Source organism: Microcebus murinus, chromosome 18 (genome assembly GCF_040939455.1).
Source record: "Microcebus murinus isolate Inina chromosome 18, M.murinus_Inina_mat1.0, whole genome shotgun sequence".
In the NCBI taxonomy this organism is placed as follows: Eukaryota; Metazoa; Chordata; class Mammalia; order Primates; family Cheirogaleidae; genus Microcebus; species Microcebus murinus.
In genome coordinates this window covers 37,660,782-37,679,053 of record NC_134121.1, presented here as the reverse complement: position 1 = coordinate 37,679,053, position 18,272 = coordinate 37,660,782, and the positions used below count along the sequence as shown (strand labels likewise).

General features: G+C 43.7%; 1 protein-coding gene and 1 non-coding gene across 2 annotated transcripts; one reads left to right on the top strand and one right to left on the bottom strand.

Moving 5' to 3' along the window:
• Window positions 1-6,352: 6,352 nt before the first annotated feature.
• LOC105885076 (small ribosomal subunit protein uS2-like) lies at window positions 6,353-7,317 on the top strand. The gene has a single exon (XM_075994457.1). The coding sequence runs from the start codon at window positions 6,430-6,432 to the stop codon at window positions 7,315-7,317; it is 888 nt and encodes a 295-aa protein (XP_075850572.1). The 5' UTR covers window positions 6,353-6,429.
• Window positions 7,318-17,325: 10,008 nt separating this feature from the next.
• On the bottom strand, window positions 17,326-17,466 carry LOC142862226 (U4 spliceosomal RNA). Its single transcript, XR_012913309.1, has one exon. It is a non-coding gene; the product is annotated as a U4 spliceosomal RNA (small nuclear RNA).
• Between the last annotated feature and the right edge of the window lie 806 nt (window positions 17,467-18,272).

Below are 18,272 nucleotides of genomic sequence, written 5' to 3'. Positions count from 1 at the left end.
CCGCCGCTGCACCAACTGCCGGGGCGGCCCGGCCGCGCGCGCCGCACGTCATCCGCGGGGCGGGCCCGGCGCCGCGTCGGCCCGAAGGGGCGGGGCGCCGCGGGAGGCCGGGCGCGGCCGGGGGCGGGGCTTGCGTCACCGTGCGCCGACGGAGGGAAGCCGTGGCGTCGACATCCGGCGCCGCGCGGTCGGTGCGGACGCGTGTGGGGGAGACAGCGGGAAGAGAGGGGGGAGAAGTGTTAGACCGAGGCGGGTTTGTAGGGCTGGTCCCTAAGGAAAGGGAGGGGTTCTGGAAGAGTGACTAGCCGTCCATAATTAGCATAGCTAACATTTCTATTGCTTTTTACAGCTCACAAAGAGCTTTCTCACTTCAGCCTCACAACAGGCGTGGCGCGGTAGACGTTTGGACCCTGTTTCACAGACAAAGAAACTAGGCCCAGAAAAGTTGTGGTTCACTCAAGGTCACGCAGCTAGAACGGGAAAGAGGCTGAGCCGGGACTCAAACTAGTTCTGACTGAGAATTCCGGATTAAAGAAAAATTAGAAACAGAGGGGAAGGGGAAGCAACTGTAACCACGAGAGGTTCTGCTTAAGGTGGTCTCAAATAAGATAGAATTGTCTTGCTATAGGGAAAAGTAAGGATAGCCTAAAACAGCAAGTGCAACGCATTCTGGAGAAAGGCAAAACTGTAATGCCACATCTTGCACTTTTCCAGATACTGAGTTTGCTACTCCTGACCAATTTGGGAAAGTGGCACTTCTAGGTTCCAGCCACCCTCTTCTCCCTTGTCTTGAAGACAGGCGGAGAGGGTAAGTGGGAGGTTGAGGAGTGGAGGAGGAAAGAAGTGGAGTCACTGGAGTGAGCAAGTCCCATGATAATTGAGGTCGCCGCCGGGCTGGGAAGAGCATCACGGGTGGGGAGTGACACACCCAAGCCTAGGGCAGGCTGAGGCAAGGATCGCTTCCCGGTGTGCTCATCTAGCTGCTGCATATAAGGAGGAAGACACTCTGAAAAGTCCCTTCTCTCTGCCTCGGGTGACTCAGGAGTTCTCCATCCCGACTCAGAGAGGGAAGTCAGGACTTGTATAAACAAGGGTTTAATGGTGGAATCGACCACCTCCCCAGATGATAAATACCCCCAACTTGGTGTTTACAAGTTCAAGTTCTTCCCACCACGCATGAACAAGTCTCCCACGAATGACCCGCCTAGAGACCCACAAAAACAGTATGGAGGTTGAGCGAGAGCAAATATATAAACGCAAAAGGACAAAGATGAAAATACTGCTAAGTGTCAGGACTGAATTTGTGGCCTGTGCTGTCTCCTTTTCTCACCTGCACTTCACATCCACCCTTACATTGTTTGTGTGTATGTCTGGGTTATAGGAATGCGGACCAGCTGGTTAGGTGTGAGCCCCAAGTGCCCTTTCTCTTCTTAACCTCACATTTGAAAACAAGAAAAAGTCTTGATCTGAGTTTCTGTTTTCTTTTCTCTTCCTGAGGGCTGTCACTCAGGCAATCTATAAGTGTGCGTCTATTTTCTTGGGAGTCAGAAGAGGAGGAAAATTTAGGGCAAGGCTTTACTTTGTCTTTCTGCAATATTATCATACACATAGAATTCAGCGGAAAAAATGTTGATTCTCGAGTATGAGATTATAATTAAGTGTTCTTCATAAGTATGCTTCTTCAGTTATAAGTTCAACATTGAAAGCTATGAGATATATTTATGTCTTGATTTTAAGTCTCTGGTAGTGATCATGGATCACATTTACTTGTTTAAAATAAAATTCAGGCTAGGCGTGGTGGCTCATGCCTGTAATCCTAGCACTCTGGGAGGCTGAGGCAGGTGGATTGCTCAAGGTCAGGAGTTTGAAACCAGCCTGAGCAAGAGCGAGACCCTGTCTCTATTAAAAATACAAACAAATCAATTGGCTAACTAACATATATAGAAAAAATTAGGCCGGGCGCAGTGGCTCACACCTGTAATCCTAGCACTCTGGGAGGCTGAGGTGGGTGGATGCTGGAGGTCAGGAGTTCGAAACCAGCCTGAGCAAGAGCGAGACCCCCGTCTCTACTATAAAATAGAAAGAAATTATTTGGCCAACTAATATATAGAAAAAATTAGCCAGGCATGGTGCGCATGCCTGTAGTCCCAGCTACTCAGGAGGCTCAGGCAGTAGGGTTGCTTGAGCCTAGGAGTTTGAGGTTGCAGTGAGCTAGGCTGACACCACGGCACTCTAGCCCAGGCAACAGAGCAACATTCTGTCTCAATAAATAAATAAAATTAAGTTAAATATCCATAAACTGATGAATGGATAAATAAAATGTGCCAAGGCTGGGCACGGTGGCTCACACCTGTAATCCTAGCACTCTGGGAGGATTGCTTGAGCTCAGGAGTTCAAGACAAGCCTGAGCAAGAGGGAGACCCAGTCTCTACTAAAAGTAGAAAAATTAGCTGGGTGTAGTGGTGTGCACCTGTAGTCCCAGCTACTCAGGAGACTGAGGCAGGAGGATCCCTTGAGCCCAGGAGTTTCAGGTTGCTGTGAGCTAGGCTGACACCATGGTACTCTACTCAGGGCAACAGAGTGAGACTCTGTCTCTAAATAAATAAATAAATAAAATTGATTGTAGTGATGAGTACACACTAAATATACTAAAAGAAGGCCTGGTACGGTGACTCACACCTGTAATCCCAAGACTTTGGGAGGCCAAGGTGGGAGGATCAACCCAGGTGTTTGAGACCAGCCTGGGCAACATAGTTAAGACCACATCTCTGCAAAAAATTTTTAAAATGACCTGAGTGTGATGGTATGTGCCTGTGGGTCCAGCCACTCAGGAGGCTTAGGTGGGAGGATCACTTGAGCCCAAGAGTTTGAGGCTATCATGAACTATGATCCTGCCATTACATCAGTCTGGGCAACAGAATGAGACCCTGTCTCAAAAAATAAACAAATAAATATACTAAAAGGCATTTAATTTTACACATTAAATGGGTGAATTGTATGGTATGTGAATTATATCTCAATAGGCATTTTAAAAATAAGTGAAATAAAATTTATGGCTATAATGACTTTATAGTAGACCCAATGGAAACACAAAATTCAATGTGATACAGTGGGAAGAAAATGGTGTTGAAATTGGGAAATTTTTATCGTAATATGGACTGGTCATTTTGAATAACTTAGGCAAGGAAAAAGAGAGCAAATATTATAGTTACTAAGCAAATATTAATAGTTGCTAAGTACCTACAGGTTGACAGTCACTGCTATAGGGACTGTGAGCCTCAGCTTCTTCATCTGTACAATGAAGGTGTTTATTAGAGATTTTGTAAAGGTTTCTTACAATTCTAAAATCCTAAGATTCTCTTGTAAGTAGGAATGACAGGAGACAGGGCCTTGAAATTTTAGACCCTGTCCTGGCCCTCGGGACCTTCTGTTACTCGTGGGGTCAAGGGGGACCGTGCCTGAAAGAGATGGGCGAGAGAAAGGAACGAGACCAAGCAAAGGGTTGTCAAGGTCTACTTTACTTAGATTCTTTGTAGGTTTTATAAGCATACAGAAACAAGGAAGTAGAAACAGAAAAATAGAGTGGGGTGACGATGAGTCTTGGGTTTGGGCTAATCAGCCCCAATCAGCGTCTTATCGGTATCGAAGCTGTTTGTGACTGGTTACTCATCTCCAACCTGGCAGGTGGTCGGGAACAATTGCAGTTAGCACTCCCTGGAGCATCCCGTGGTCAGCACGTCATGGAATGCATTCTTCTCGGAGCTATAGCTGGAATTTTCCAGGGCGAAGCCCGTGCGTAGGACGAGTCATAGGGGAGTTGAGGGTCTTTGAGGGTCCTTGCCTCTAACAAGACCCGTTAGTGAACTCCTAATTATGTAGCCAGTTATACTACCTCCTATACTCAACTGGCTGGATAGATTCCCAAGACTCACCTCTAACCTCCAAGGGCTGAGCTTATCATTAAAGACTAAGAGGGTTTTGTTGTTTTTTTGTTTTTATGAGACAGGGTCTCCCTCTGTTGCCGTTTCCTGGGCTAGAGTGCAGTGGCATCTTCACTGCTCACTGCAATTCAAACTCCTGGGCTTAATCAATCCTCCTGCTTCAACCTCCTGAGTAGCTGAGACCACAAGTGCATGCTGCCACACCCAGCTAGTTTTTCTAATTTTTGTAGAGACAGGGTCACACTATGTTGATCAGGCTGGTCTTGAACTCCTGGCCTCTAAGGATCCTTCCACCTCAGCCTCCCAAAGTGTTGAGATTATAGGTGTGAGCCAATGCACCAGACCATAAGACTAAGAGTTGGTAAGGAAAAACTAGGTACTTTATGGACTTTAGAGTTAAGTGTTTACTTTTGATTTCTAAAGGGAAGGAAATTCCATGTCAAGAGATTCCTTGGCCTTGCAAAAATAGTGAAGACAGTCATGGGGGCAGTGGGAGAGAAATTAATGAGAGTAGGAAGGGAGGAGTTTCTTCCTCAGCACAATAACTATAATCATCAGAAGGCTGAAATTACTAGTCTTGTTGTTTGTCCAGCCTTCTGGAACTTTTACATTTATTTCTACATGAATCAATTCTTCTGGTTTCACAAACTACATTTTCCCACCTGGAGAGAGAGAGTCACCGAAAAAGAAGAGAAAGAGAGGGCTCCCAGGGTGCAAGGCACTGGTCATGGCAGTATGAAATGATAAGTGATTCATTACTCCACACAAACTAGAACATGCTTGGTGAGGCAGTCTAGAGATGGGATTCCAGACTTTTGAAAAGTGCCAGAGTATTTTTCTGAGTCCTCAGTTTTTCCTTTGTAAGCCATTTTGATGTGCCAAGACAAGATGGGTAAAGGTATTCAAGTTGAAATTAGAAGGCTTCTGGACAAGAACTATTCCATTTTGCTCCACACCTACCCCCACCAAGAGCTTTGGACTAGCAGAAATTGCATCTAAGAAGAGAAGGCTGAACATATGGCTGCCGCAGGAATTCTGGTATCTGAGGCTGTTTTGTTTTTGCCTTTGTTTTTTAAAGACAAAGTCTCCCTCTGTCACCTAGGCCGGAGTGCAGAGGCCTGATCACTGTAACCTGAAATCCTAGGCTCAAGCGACCCTCAGCTTCCCTAGTAGCTGGGTCTACAGGTGCACACCACCACATCTAGCTAATTTTTAAATTTTTTGTGTAGACACAGGTCTCGATATGTTGCCCAGGCTGCTCTTGAACTTGTTGGACTCCCAAAGTGCTGGGGTTACAGGCCTGAGCTATTGTACTTGCCTAAGGCTATTTTTGATGGAGCCAAGGCTATTGGTCATATTTTGTTCAGGTCTATTTTCTGTCTCCACTTCCTTCTGACTTGGGTTCAGTGGATGGAGAGGAAGCCCATCATCACCTCTCACCATGGTTTTTACACATAAAGCTGAAGTTCATACCAAGAATAAAAGACATGTTTTCAGGCCAGACAAGGTGGCTCATAGCTGTAATTTTAGCATTCTGAGAGGCGGAGGCAGGAGGATTGCTTGAGGCCAGGAGTTTGAGATTGCAATGAGCTATGATGGCAACACTACACTCTAGCCTGAGTGACAGAGCAAGGCTCTGTCTGAAAAAAAAAAAAAAAAGATATGTCTTCAAAATGTTGGGTTGCTTGGGTTTTTTCCTCCCAATTATGGTAGAAACACATACTCACTATAGAAAATTTGCTAAATGCAGAAAAGCACAGACAAGAAAATTAAAATTGCCTGGATAATTCCATCTCCCAGATGGTTAACATCTAACAGTCTCATAAGGTCATCAAGGAAGTCTCCATTGTCCTTGTGGGAGAGTAGTCAAGTGCAAGGAGACTTCCAGTGAGCATCCAGTGAGACTTGCCACCAGGAAACCTGAATTTTGCCCCCTCACTTGAATCTCTTAAGTAAATAGATGTGAAAGGTATAGATTAGAATTTTGGGCTGGGTGCTGTGGCTCACGCCTGTAATCCTAACATTCTGGGAGGCTGAGGCGGGAGGATCGCTTGAGCTCAGGAGTTTAAGACCAACGTGAGCAAGAATGAGAACCTGTTTCTACTAAAAATAGAAAAATTAGCCAGCTGAACATGTTGGCACCCCTATAGTCCCAGCTACTAGGGAGGCTGAGGCAGGAGGATCACCTGAGCCCAAGAGTTTGAGGTTGCAATGAGCTAGGCTAATGCCACGGCACTCTACTCAAGGCAACAGAGTGAAACTATGTCTGAAAAAAAAAAAAAAAGAAAGAAAGAAAGAAAGAATTTTAGGAAAGATCACACGAACCCAGAGCCCATCCAAAAGAGTCTTTAGATAGAGTTCACTAGGGATGACATTGCAAATCCATCACAGTTAAGAAATTAATTTTGGCTTTTCCATGCTACCCGAGGAAGGGGCCCATATGGCGTTGTTCTGGATTCCCGTCGTAACTTAAAGGGAAACTTTCACGATGTCCGGAGCCCTTGATGTCCTGCAAATGAAGGAGGAGGATGTCCTCAAATTCCTTGCAGCAGGAACCCACTTAGGTGGCACCAACCTTGACTTCCAAATGGAACAATACATCTACAAAAGGAAAACTGATGGCATCTACATCATAAATCTGAAGAGGACCTGGGAGAAGCTTCTGTTGGCAGCTCGTGCCATTGTTGCCATTGAAAACCCTGCTGATGTCAGTGTCACATCCTCCAGAAATACTGGCCAGCGAGCTGTGCTGAAGTTTGCTGCTGCCACTGGAGCCACTCCTATTGCTGGCCGCTTCACTCCTGGAACCTTCACTAGCCAGATCCAGGCAGCGTTCCGGGAGCCGCGTCTTCTGGTGGTTACTGACCCCAGGGCTGACCGCCAGCCTCTCACAGAGGCGTCTTGTGTTAACCTGCCTACCATTGCTCTGTGTAACACAGATTCTCCTCTGCGTTACGTGGACATTGCCATCCCGTGCAACAACAAGGGGGCTCACTCTGTGGGTCTGATGTGGTGGATGCTGGCCCGAGAAGTTCTCCGCATGCGTGGCACCATCTCCCGTGAACACCCGTGGGAAGTCATGCCTGATCTCTACTTCTACAGAGATCCCGAAGAGATTGAAAAGGAAGAGCAAGCTGCCGCCGAGAAAGCTGTGACCAAAGAGGAGTTTCAGGGTGAATGGACAGCTCCAGCTCCTGAGTTTACTGCTACTCAGCCCGAGGTTGCAGACTGGTCTGAAGGCGTGCAGGTGCCCTCTGTGCCTATTCAGCAGTTCCCCACTGAAGACTGGAGCGCCCAGCCTGCCACGGAAGACTGGTCTGCAGCTCCCACTGCTCAGGCCACTGAATGGGTGGGAACAACCACTGAGTGGTCTTAAGTTCCACAAATTCTTAAAAATGGAAATAAGGCTGATGGAAAATAAACAATGAGTTTCTAAAAAAAAAAAAAAGAAATTAATTTTGGGCTGGGCGCGGTGGCTCACGCCTGTAATCCTAGCACTCTGGGAGGCCGAGGCGGGCGGAGTGCTCGAGGTCAGGAGTTTGAAACCAGCCTGAGCAAGAGTGAGACCCCATCTCTACTATAAATACAAAGAAATAAATTGGCCAACTAATACGTATATAGAAAAAATTAGCCGGGCATGGTGGCACATGCCTGTAGTCCCAGCTACTTGGGAGGCTGAGGCAGGAGGATTGCTTCAGCCCAGGAGTTTGAGGTTGCTGTGAGTTAGGCTGACGCCATGGCACTCACTCTAGCCTGGGCAACAAAGTAAGACTCTGTAATCCTAGCACTCTGGGAGGCTAAGGCGGGCGGATTGCTCGAGGTCCGAAGTTTGAAACCAACCTGAGCAAGAGCGAGACCCCGACTCTACTATAAATAGAAAGAAATTAATTGGCCAACTAACATATATAGAAAAAATTAGCCGGGCATGGTGGCGCATGTCTGTAGTCCCAGCTACTCAGGAGGCTGAGGCAGAAGGATTGCTTGAGCCCAGGAGTTTGAGGTTGCTGCAAGCTAGGCTGACGCCATGGCACTCACTCTAGCCTGGACAACAAAGGGAGACTCTGTCTCAAATAATAAATAAATAAATGGTGTATATGGAATCACTTTGCAAACTGTAAAATCCAGTTACAAATGTTGTTAACATCAACCTCTATTCCTGAGAAAAGTAAAAAGCCAGATCTAAGGACAAGTCCCATCCACAAGCAGAGAACAGGATATGAACAAACCGAAGCACAATAACATGCTGTTGAGTATGTTTTCTATTTAAGGTGTATGGCTTATCTGAAATAAAACAGAAAAAGAGGGGCTGGTTGAGAACAAGGGGTGGTGTCTGGTCAGAAGGGAAATAATCCACAGAGCCTGTATGACCTTTGTCACTTTTTTCCTCCACATATTCATGTATGAAAATGACTCAGCCCTAATGCTGGTGGCTTATTTTTAGCAGGGGCAACAGAGCCAGTTGAAAACCTAAGCATAGTAACCATTGCCAATCAACAGCCTCAGACATCAAAAGGAAGGAACAAGTACTCATTGATTCATTTCAACGTAATATGTGACTCAAGGGGCACCAGAGAGTCTGCTTCTTTCAAGTTATATATTTGCTCTCTCCATCTGCCACAGTGCTGGAAACTCCCAGGGACAGAGTTACTCCTTTGGACATGAGATTTCAGCATTAAGAGGTCCCTTAGCCGGCTCTATCTGAGTGGAGTCCAATTCTCTCATTTTACAATTGAGAAATCATCCACAGTCAGGTGTAAGTTTGTTGGACTCTCAGCTCAGTGCCCCGTTGCACCTCCAGTGTTCCAAATTCCTGAGTGGAAGCCCAATAATATCATGTGTTTGACATGAGTCCCTAGGTCTGGAAGGACCTAGAAAGCATATATCCTCCGCTAATGGCCCATTCTTTTTTTTTTTTTTTTTTTTTTTTTACCAATAAAGCAGATACTTTATTAGATCCACTAAGAGCCAGGAGAGGGTCCTGGGCCCTGAGCGAGGCTACAGGGCTCATCTTAGATCAGTCTATCTTTCCCCATCATGCTTCTCATTCCCCAAGGCCCATTCTAATGTAATGCAAATGTTGCACATAAGGAGATACCAGTCTGCTGTTCACTATCAAACTAGTAGAAAGCACGACTCAAAGAGATGTATTCTTCACTGCTTTGTATGAATGTTAAAGTTCAAAATGTTAGCCAAGCATACAAACAAGAGTGATTGAAAGAGTGCAAGGGTTACAGTGTTAGTTACTAGGATGTGACCTTTGCTTCTGCCACTTACTAGCTGTAAAGTCTTAGGCAGGTTACTTTCTATGCCTCAGTTTCCTCCTCTGTAAGATGAAGTTGAGAACAAGGGTACCTATCTCATAGCATTTTTGTGAAGGTTAAATGAGGTAATACACACAGAGCACTTAGAATAGTGCCTGGCATATGTATTTAATAAATGTAAGCTAAGATTCTTTTTCTTTTTTCTTTTTTTTTGAGATAGGGTCTCACTCTGTTGTCCAGGCTAGAATGCCATGGCTTCAGGCTAGCTCATAGCAATCTCAAACTCCTGAACTCAAGCGATCCTTCTGCTTCAGCCTCCCGAGTAGCTGGGACTACACGCATGTGCCACCATGCCTGGCTAATTTTTTCTATATATTTTTAGTTGTCCAGCTAATTTCTTTCTATTTTTAGTAGAGACAGGGTCTCCCTCTTGCTCAGGCTGTTTTCGAACTTCTGACCTTGAGCAATCCGCCTGCCTTGGCCTCCCAGAGTGCTAGGATTACAGGCGGAGCCACTGCGACCAGCCTGCAATCGCTTCTTAAGGTCTTCAATGGTGTCATCTGCCTCGTTGCATTTAATGCAGACCCTCTTCCCCAGATGGTCATTGCAAACAAGCTTGATCATCCTGGCTGGAGCTCAAATCACCTTGAACCTGTAGATGCCACAACCTCCTCCCTTAAGCACTGAACCTTAGCTCTAAATTTTCTCTCTCTCTCTCTCTCTCACTCACTCGCTCGCTCTGTATATATATTTATATTTATTTATTTAGTAGAGATGGGGTCCTGCTATGTGCCCAGCCTGGTCTTGAACTCCTGTGCTCAACTGATCCTCCTGCCTCAGCCTCCCAGAGTGTTGGGATTACATTCATGAGCCTCTGTTCCTGCCCGAGAACTTTTTTCTCTAAATCAATGGCTTTTTCTAAAAATGGTTAGGGGAATCTTGGGAAATAGTGGAAGTAGAGTCTCCAGCACTGGCATTTTCAAGTTTAGCTTAGGCAGCACATGGCAGGGATGTACTCAAGGTAAACACAAGGTGGGAGTCAGAATAGGTGAGTTTAAAGGTTCTGTTTGCTAGATCTGTGATCTTAAAATTTTTAGGCTGGCAAAATTTGCTTTTGAAGCCAACCATTTCCCCTTTTTGCTACTTTTCCTAATTCTGATATTCTGCCCCCATTTGCCCTCCATTCCCAAAGACCTAATGGCCATCACTACTATAAGCTACCCATAGTCTCATATGCAGTATTTCCCACTGGCTCACCCTCTCCTCCTCCCCTGCTCCTCTTTCTGTACCCAACCTTTAGCGTACCGATCCCGACCAGTTATTAAAGAAAAAAGAAAAGAGCTTCCTAAGCTATTTCTTACTAAGATGTAAATGACTAAGTCATTAACTTTATGTATTATCTTCTCAGGCATACATACCTTTAGAAGGAATTACTTATTTGCTAGTTGTATGTTTGGTATAATCACAAACATGGAAAAAAATAAAGGCTGGAAAGAAGTTGTAATCAATGATAGTTCTTAGGTTGGGAGGATGAATTTTCCTTTCTTTTATGTTTCCTTACATACTGATTTTATAGTGTGTTTAATTAAAAACAAAAGCATGACATTCATGCTCATTCTGACCAAGACATGTGTAAACTGTGGGAGAGGAAGACCTACTTCTGCCGGAGAGTGATGGGGCCCTTTCTTAGAGGTCTTTGCATCTGACCTCTATTAAACTGTCTTAGGAAGACAGTGGACCAGGAATTGCTCCTTGACCTGGCTTCCCCAGAAGATTTGTTCAACCTGCTTTTATTCCTTTAGTGTTTCTCCTGTCTTCGTTTCTTCACCACACTCCAAAGAAAGAGTGTTTCTCGCTCTTAATAATGCCAATTTCAGAAAGTTTAGGGGATTTTTCCATACCATTTTCAGCTGGATAGCTCCTGGAAAATGACAAGATTCGAAAGTGGGCCTGGAGAAGAGGGAGAAAACATTCCAACCTCGAGACATGCAAGTGAAAGAACAGAGGCAGGGTCATCTGGCAGGAGGTTAAAACGCTGCAAAGAACAAGAATTGGATTGAGCAATAATTAGTTGGTTTAGAGATAGAAGGTTAAAAGTACAAAGTACAAGTGGATGAGCTTTGACTAAACCGGGAAAGGAAGAGACAGGATTGCAGGGTGTGATATATTAATGAGAAAAAGACAAAGACATCTCCAGCTCACAGAATGTGTTTCCCCATATTTCCTAACTCCTTTAGAGTTAGGCAGAGCCATTTGACTGGTTCTGGTCAATGGGCTGGAAGGAGAAGAGTTAGGTGTCACCCCCAGGCCAAACCAACCATTTAAGAACTACTGTGCAGCCCTCCAGCTCTCTCTGCACTGCTGTGGTGCACTTCGGCCTTGTACTGAGATGGCAGAGCCACCTGTTGGAAAGAGCCAGGCTCTTGGAATTCATTGCAGCGGGCAGCTAACTGGAGAGGTGCTGGTCTTGCAGCAGACTTTGGGTGAATGAGAATGTTTGGTTTTGTTAAAACCATTGAAACTTGAGATTTCTTTTTTGCAGCAGCATAACCTAGCCTATCCTGACTAATACAAAAGGCACTACAACAATACTGTTCTAGAAATTATAGATTACATGATGTTCAGCTCTAAGCTGGAGAGGTTGAAAGAAGGAAGAAGTGCTGAACCATTGTCTTTACCAGAATAGCCCTTGGTAAAGACAATGGATAAGAGGCCTGTGTCAAAGACTCCCAGCAGGAGTGCTGGAGGATCAAACCACATCAAAGCAAGAACAGATTAATGCTAAATCACTACTCTGAATGTTGAGCCTCTTCATCTACCTAATTCATTCCTCCAGAGAGGTTTATTCTAAAAGACTATACCAGGGTCAAGGTAAGTGTAGAGACTGTTATAGGCAAAGAGCCCGTAGTTTTGCTAAAGGCTTTATTGTACCTGAACTCAGAAAGTGGAAATGGGCAGGCACAGTGGCTCATGCCTGTAATCCTAGCACTCTGGGAGGCTGAGGCGGGCGGATCGCTTAAGGTCAGGAGTTCAAGACCAGCCTGAGCAAGAGCAAAACCCTGTCTCTACTAAAATTAGAAAGAAATTAATTGGCCAACTAAAAATATATAGAAAAAATTAGCCGGGCATGGTGGCGCATGCCTGTAGTCCCAGCTAGTTGGGAGCCTGAAGCAGGAGGATCGCTTGAGCCCAGGAGTTTGAGGTTGCTGTGAGCTAGGCTGATGCCACAGCACTCTAGCCTGGGGAACAGAGTGAGACTCTGTGTCAAAAAAAAAGAGAGAAAGTGGTAACAACAAGAAGGTTGTAAGGGAATGTGAAAATAAATGGGGAGATGGTGGAGGAGCTTAGGGAGAAAAGATCAATGATATTAGAATCATTGTTCATCGGTAAGAGCAGAAAATGCATAGGTGTCAAAGGAAGGCAACGTACTTGAATAGAAAGAAAAAAGATGACTGATATAATTTGGGTTGAATTGCAATAGTTAAGGTCTCATTCTGCCAGGAAAGTCTATGATTTCTGGGAAAATCATAGCCTATGGTGCACAGTATGGTGGTTAAGAATGGGAGCTCTGGAGCAAGAATAAGATGGAGTCACAGCCAGACTCTGCCACTGATTAGTTTTGTGGCCTTGGGCATGTTACTTAACCTTCCTGTGCCTCAGTTTTCCCATCTGTAAAATAGGTATAAGAGCAGTGCCCACCTCATATGGTTGTTGCACCAGTCTATGTGAGCACTCGCTCAGGACTTCCTTCCCCAGTCAGCAAGTAATGCACATTTCCCAACAAACTCTCCTCCTCCCTTCCTCAGGAATCAGAGCTGCAGAAGCATTGTGGAGGCAGTTCCCCTATGCATATTCTACAGCCAGAAGCAGACTGATAACCTGTGTGTGGGTTTTGTGACCCACAGGCAATTACCTTCACCAGATGATCCTGCTGTTTGATTTGTTGTTTGACTCTGGAGTCAAAGGTGGGAGGGTTCATACTTCATTCTTGATTATGGGCAATGAAGATTCCCTGGGGGCTCATTCTCAATTAGTGTTATGAATGTTCTCTCTTTGCCCTGCTTCCCAAGATGCCTTTCTGTTTTCCGCACACAGGCATAATGCATTCGTTGCTCTGATTCCTTAAATCATTAATAACAGGACAGTCACATCCAGAATCAATTCCATTCTTTGCTCAGTAGTAGAGCTAGCTGTCTTGTTGGTCTCAAGTTGCATTTAAAAACAATTATGTCTGCACTCATTGCATTGTCCCAAAAAAAAAAAAAAAAAAAACAATTATGTCATTTCCTTGTCGCTCATTATGATTTCTTTCTACCCTGCAGTGATCCTCTCGTGGAAAGGAGACCTGGGAATAAACCTTGCAAGTTATGATGCAGCATACACGGGGATAAAGGGCCCAGGCCTCGAGCTGGAGACTGGTTTAAATTCTGGTTCTACCTCTGCTAGCTGTCTGAACTTGGGCAAGTTATTCTCCCTCCATGAGTCTGCTTCTCACCTGAAATATGAGGATAAAAGTAGTATTTACTCATAAAGTAGTTTTGCAGATTAAACAAGTTTATACAAGTAAGATACTCTGTGCCTGGCAGAGAGCAAGCTTTCAATACATGTTGGCTATTATTCATTTTTGTGTAACAAATGAATGGTAATTATCATTTCTTTTTAATACTTTTTAGATCTACAAATCCCCTTAATGCAGATACTTCCCACATATCTTTCCTCAGGCCTAGCCTGTCTTCTGAACCCCAGATAAATGTCTTTAATTGATTACTGCACACTGTCTGTATCATCCTCCATCATTCACATGACATCAAACGCATAGTCCTTTGGCTGGCTCCCCCTGGCCTTCCTTATTTCTATTAATATTATTATTGTCACAGTTTCTTAGGTGTAAAATTTTGTCACCCAAAGCTATAAAAAAACAACAACTGACATTTATCATTTACTATGCACCAGATACTGTGTTAAATTTTTATTGGATTACTTATATATAATCTTCACAACAATTTTATGATGTAGGGGCTATCATTACCCCCATTTAACAACTCTAGAAACTGGTGCTTAGAGATGGTTGAATAACGTGTCCAAGGTCATACAACCAACAAGTGGCTGAGCCAAGAATCACGCCCACATGTTTTTTTTAAATATATATATTTTTAGTTGGCCAATTAATTTCTGTTTGTTTATTTATTTATTTATTTTTTTGAGACAGTCTCGCTTTGTTGCCCAGGCTAGAGTGAGTGCCGTGGCGTTGGCCTAGCTCACAGCAACCTCAAACTCCTGGGCTCAAGCGATCCTCCTGCCTCAGCCTCCCGAGTAGCTGGGACTACAGGCATGCGCCACCGTGCCTGGCTAATTTTTTCTATATATAGAAGTTGGCCAATTAATTTCTTTTCAGTAGAGACAGGGTCTCGCTCTTGCTCAGGCTGTTTTCGAACTCCTGACCTTGAACGATCCGGCCGCCTTGGCCTCCCAGAGTGCTAGGATTACAGGAGTGAGCCAGCCACCACATGTTTTGAAAACAGACCCATGCTCTTAAGCACTAGCATTGCTATGATGTAGTGCCTCTCTATCTCAAATGTTGTCAATTTATCTTAGGAATTCTGTGATAAACATATTCCCTTGACCACTCTATTTTATTTTATTTTACTTTTGAGACAGACTCTCTCTCTGTTGCCCTTGGTGGAGTGCAGTAGTGTCATCATAACTCACTGCAACCTCAAACTCCTGGGCTCAAGCTGTCCTCCTGCCTCAGCCTCCCAAATAGCTGGGACTACAGGCATGCACCATGATGCCTGGCTAATTTTTCTAATTTTAGTAGAGACTAATATTTATATTTTTAGTAGAGATAGGGGTCTCACTCTTGCTCAAGGGATCCTTGACTGCTAGAATGCTAGGATTACAGGTGTGAGTCACCACAGCACTCTGCCCTTTGGCCATTTTAATCCAGAGGAACTGATACCCTTATACCTTAATTATTGATGATGTCAGCAGCTCCCTATTAAGTCTCTTTGCTTCTGGCCTCTCCCTGTCCAATCTATGCTCCATACTGTAGCTAGATTTTTCACGATCTAAAACATAGCTCTCCCCATGTACCTACTGTAATCTTGAATGAATTGGGTCATCTCTTTTGATCTGTTTATTTATTTGTAAAGTGAGTGAAAAAAGAACTGTTTTTTTGAGTTCTAGAATGTTAAGGTGTTTCTCATGTCACTGTCCTATTCCCAAGACTTCGGTGGCTGTCCCATTAACTACCTATGGCTTAAGGTTTAAACTTCTTAGACTAGTATTCAAGGCTTGTCACTCATCTGGTGGTCTTATCTCTCTCCCACTCTTCCTATTATGAGTGGCTAATCAGTTTTTCAAACATTTCCTACTTTTTCCTGCTTACATCCTTTGCCCTTGGCTATTTTCATGATCCTTCAGTACCTACAGGCTCATCTATGTGCCATTTTCTTTTTTTGCATCTAAATCCTACCTCCTCTATAAAATTTCCCCCTTATTACAAGGGAGCTCAGTGACCACCCTTTCTAGATAATTGTCGACATCATTAGTGCAGTTCACTAACCCTTACTTCTGATGTTATTTTGGGTGGTGAATATATTTGATTAACACTTTTAAATATTTAGCAAGGGGAGGGGGAAAAGCCAGTGATTTGCCATCTGAGGTAGTGAGTTCCCATTCTTGGAGGTTTCAAGCAGAGGGTAAAACCCATTACTAGGGTTTCTGGAGAGAGAATTGGCCCATATACCCATAAAAATTACTTTTAGCTTTAAATTCGTATAGCTTTCTGATTTGGTCTGCAGAAACATTTACCTGTGGAAGTTTCAAGGGTTGTGTGTAGGGTTAGGGTGGAATGATATAGTTAGGATGGCTTCCGGGAAGAGACAAGACCTTCCTGTTTTCTAGTGCTCATCCCCCTCACCAGCATCTGCCTGGACAAAACTCTCCCCCCCAGTAAAGCTTAAATAATCCGTTTAAAAGAACCTGGCTCTCAAAGCTATGGAAACAACCCAAGTGCCCATCAATTCATCAGTGGATTAATAAAATGTGGTATATGTATACCATGGAATACTATTCAGCTTTAAGAAACAATGGTGATACAGCACCTCTTGTATATTCCTGGATACAGCTGGAACCCATTCTACTAAGTGAAGTATCTCAAGAATGGAAAAACCAGCATCACATGTACTCACCAGCAAATGGGTATTAATGGATCAACACCTAAGTGGACACATAGGAGTAACATTTATCGGGTGTTGGGAGGTGGGAGTGGGGGAGGAGGGGATGGGTATATACAACCACAACGAGTAAGATGTGCAACGTTTGGGGGATGGACATGCTTGACGCTCTTACTCAAGGGGGGAGGGGGGCATGGGCAATATATGTAACCTTAACACTTGTACCCCCATAATACACTAAAAAAAAAAAAAAAAGAACCTGGCTCTCGAAATAGTCTTACAGAATCTACCATTCAACAGTATCAGAATCAGAAAATTCTCAGGCTCCATTGCAGACCTACTGAATCAAAACCTGCATTTTAACAAATCTCCAAGTAATTCGTTTGCACATAGAGGTTTGAGAAGCACTGATACAGTGGACCCCAAGCTCTATAAAAAAGCACTTTGTGAATAACTCTATCAAACTGACATTTAATGCACTCCTTCAAAAAAAATAGAAGAAGAAGAAGAAGAAGAAGAAGAAGAAGAAGAAGAAGAAGAAGAAGAAGAAGAAGAAGAAGAAGAAGAAGAAGAAGAAGAAGAAGAAGAAAAAGAAGAAGAAAATGAGAAGAAAAAGAAAACTGGGAGTCATTTTCTTCTCTCTCTCATGCTCCACATCCTATCCATTAGGAAACTGTGGGTTCAACCTTAAATATATATCCTGTAACTAACCAGTTTTCTCCATCTCTTTTGTCACCACCTATTCCAAACCACCATCTCTCATGTGTACTACTACTGTAGTCTCAACCAGTTTTTCCGATTCTGCTTAAATTTTTTTTTCTTAGACTAGTCAAGTGCAGAAGGGGGAAAGTAGTAGCACAAGGAGTTCAATCTGTAACTGACTGTGAAAAATCAAGTGAGATAACTCACTACCTTCAGACCAGCCTTAAATTTTCTTTTATTCAGTCTCTGTAGAGACTGTCAAAAATTGCCAATGCCGACTATATTGCAAGTCCTTACAGTGGGGTATTGGAAAAAGTTTTCAATTATCAATAACTGCACCTCAGATAAATCTCATTGGCTACGATATTGCCACTGCCTAAAGCTCTGCTTAAATTGTTTAAAAAATGAATAATTATAGATCCACAGGTAGTTGCAAAAAATATATCTATGAATAAGGAAGTCGCGTATATCATTCACCCAGTGTCCCTTAATGGTAACATCATACATAACTATATTCCAATTTAAAACCAGGAAATTGGCTGGGTGCAGTGGCTCATTCCTACAATCTTAGCACTCAGGGAGAACCAGGCAGGAGGATCGCTTGAGCTCAGGAATTGGAGACCAGCCTGAACAAGAGTGAGATCCCATCTCTACTAAAAATAGAAAAATTAGCTGGTGGCACATGCTTGTGGTGGCACATGCTTGTAGTCCCAGCTACTTGGGAGTCTGAGGCAGAAGGATTGAGCCCAGGAGGTTGAGGTTGCTGTGAGCTAGGCTGACACCACAGTACTGTAGCCTGGGCGACAGAGCAAGACTCTGTCTCAAAAATAAATAATAAATTAAATTAAATTAAACCAGTAGATTGAAATTGGTATAATTCACAGAATTTATTCAGATTTCACTAGTTTTACATGCACTCATTTGTGTTCATGTATGGATAGTTCTATGCAACTTTGTCATGTGTACATTTCGGTAATTGACATCACAATCAAGATACAAAACTGTTGGATTATCACAAGATTCCCTTATGCTACCCCTTTATGAACATACACATGCCTCTCCCCATCTCCTGGAAACCATTAGTTTATTCTCTATCTCTAATTCTATTCTTTCAAGAATGTTATATAAATGCAATAATACAGGATGTAACTTTTTGCAATTGGCTTTTTCTAGTTAGCACAATTCCCTTA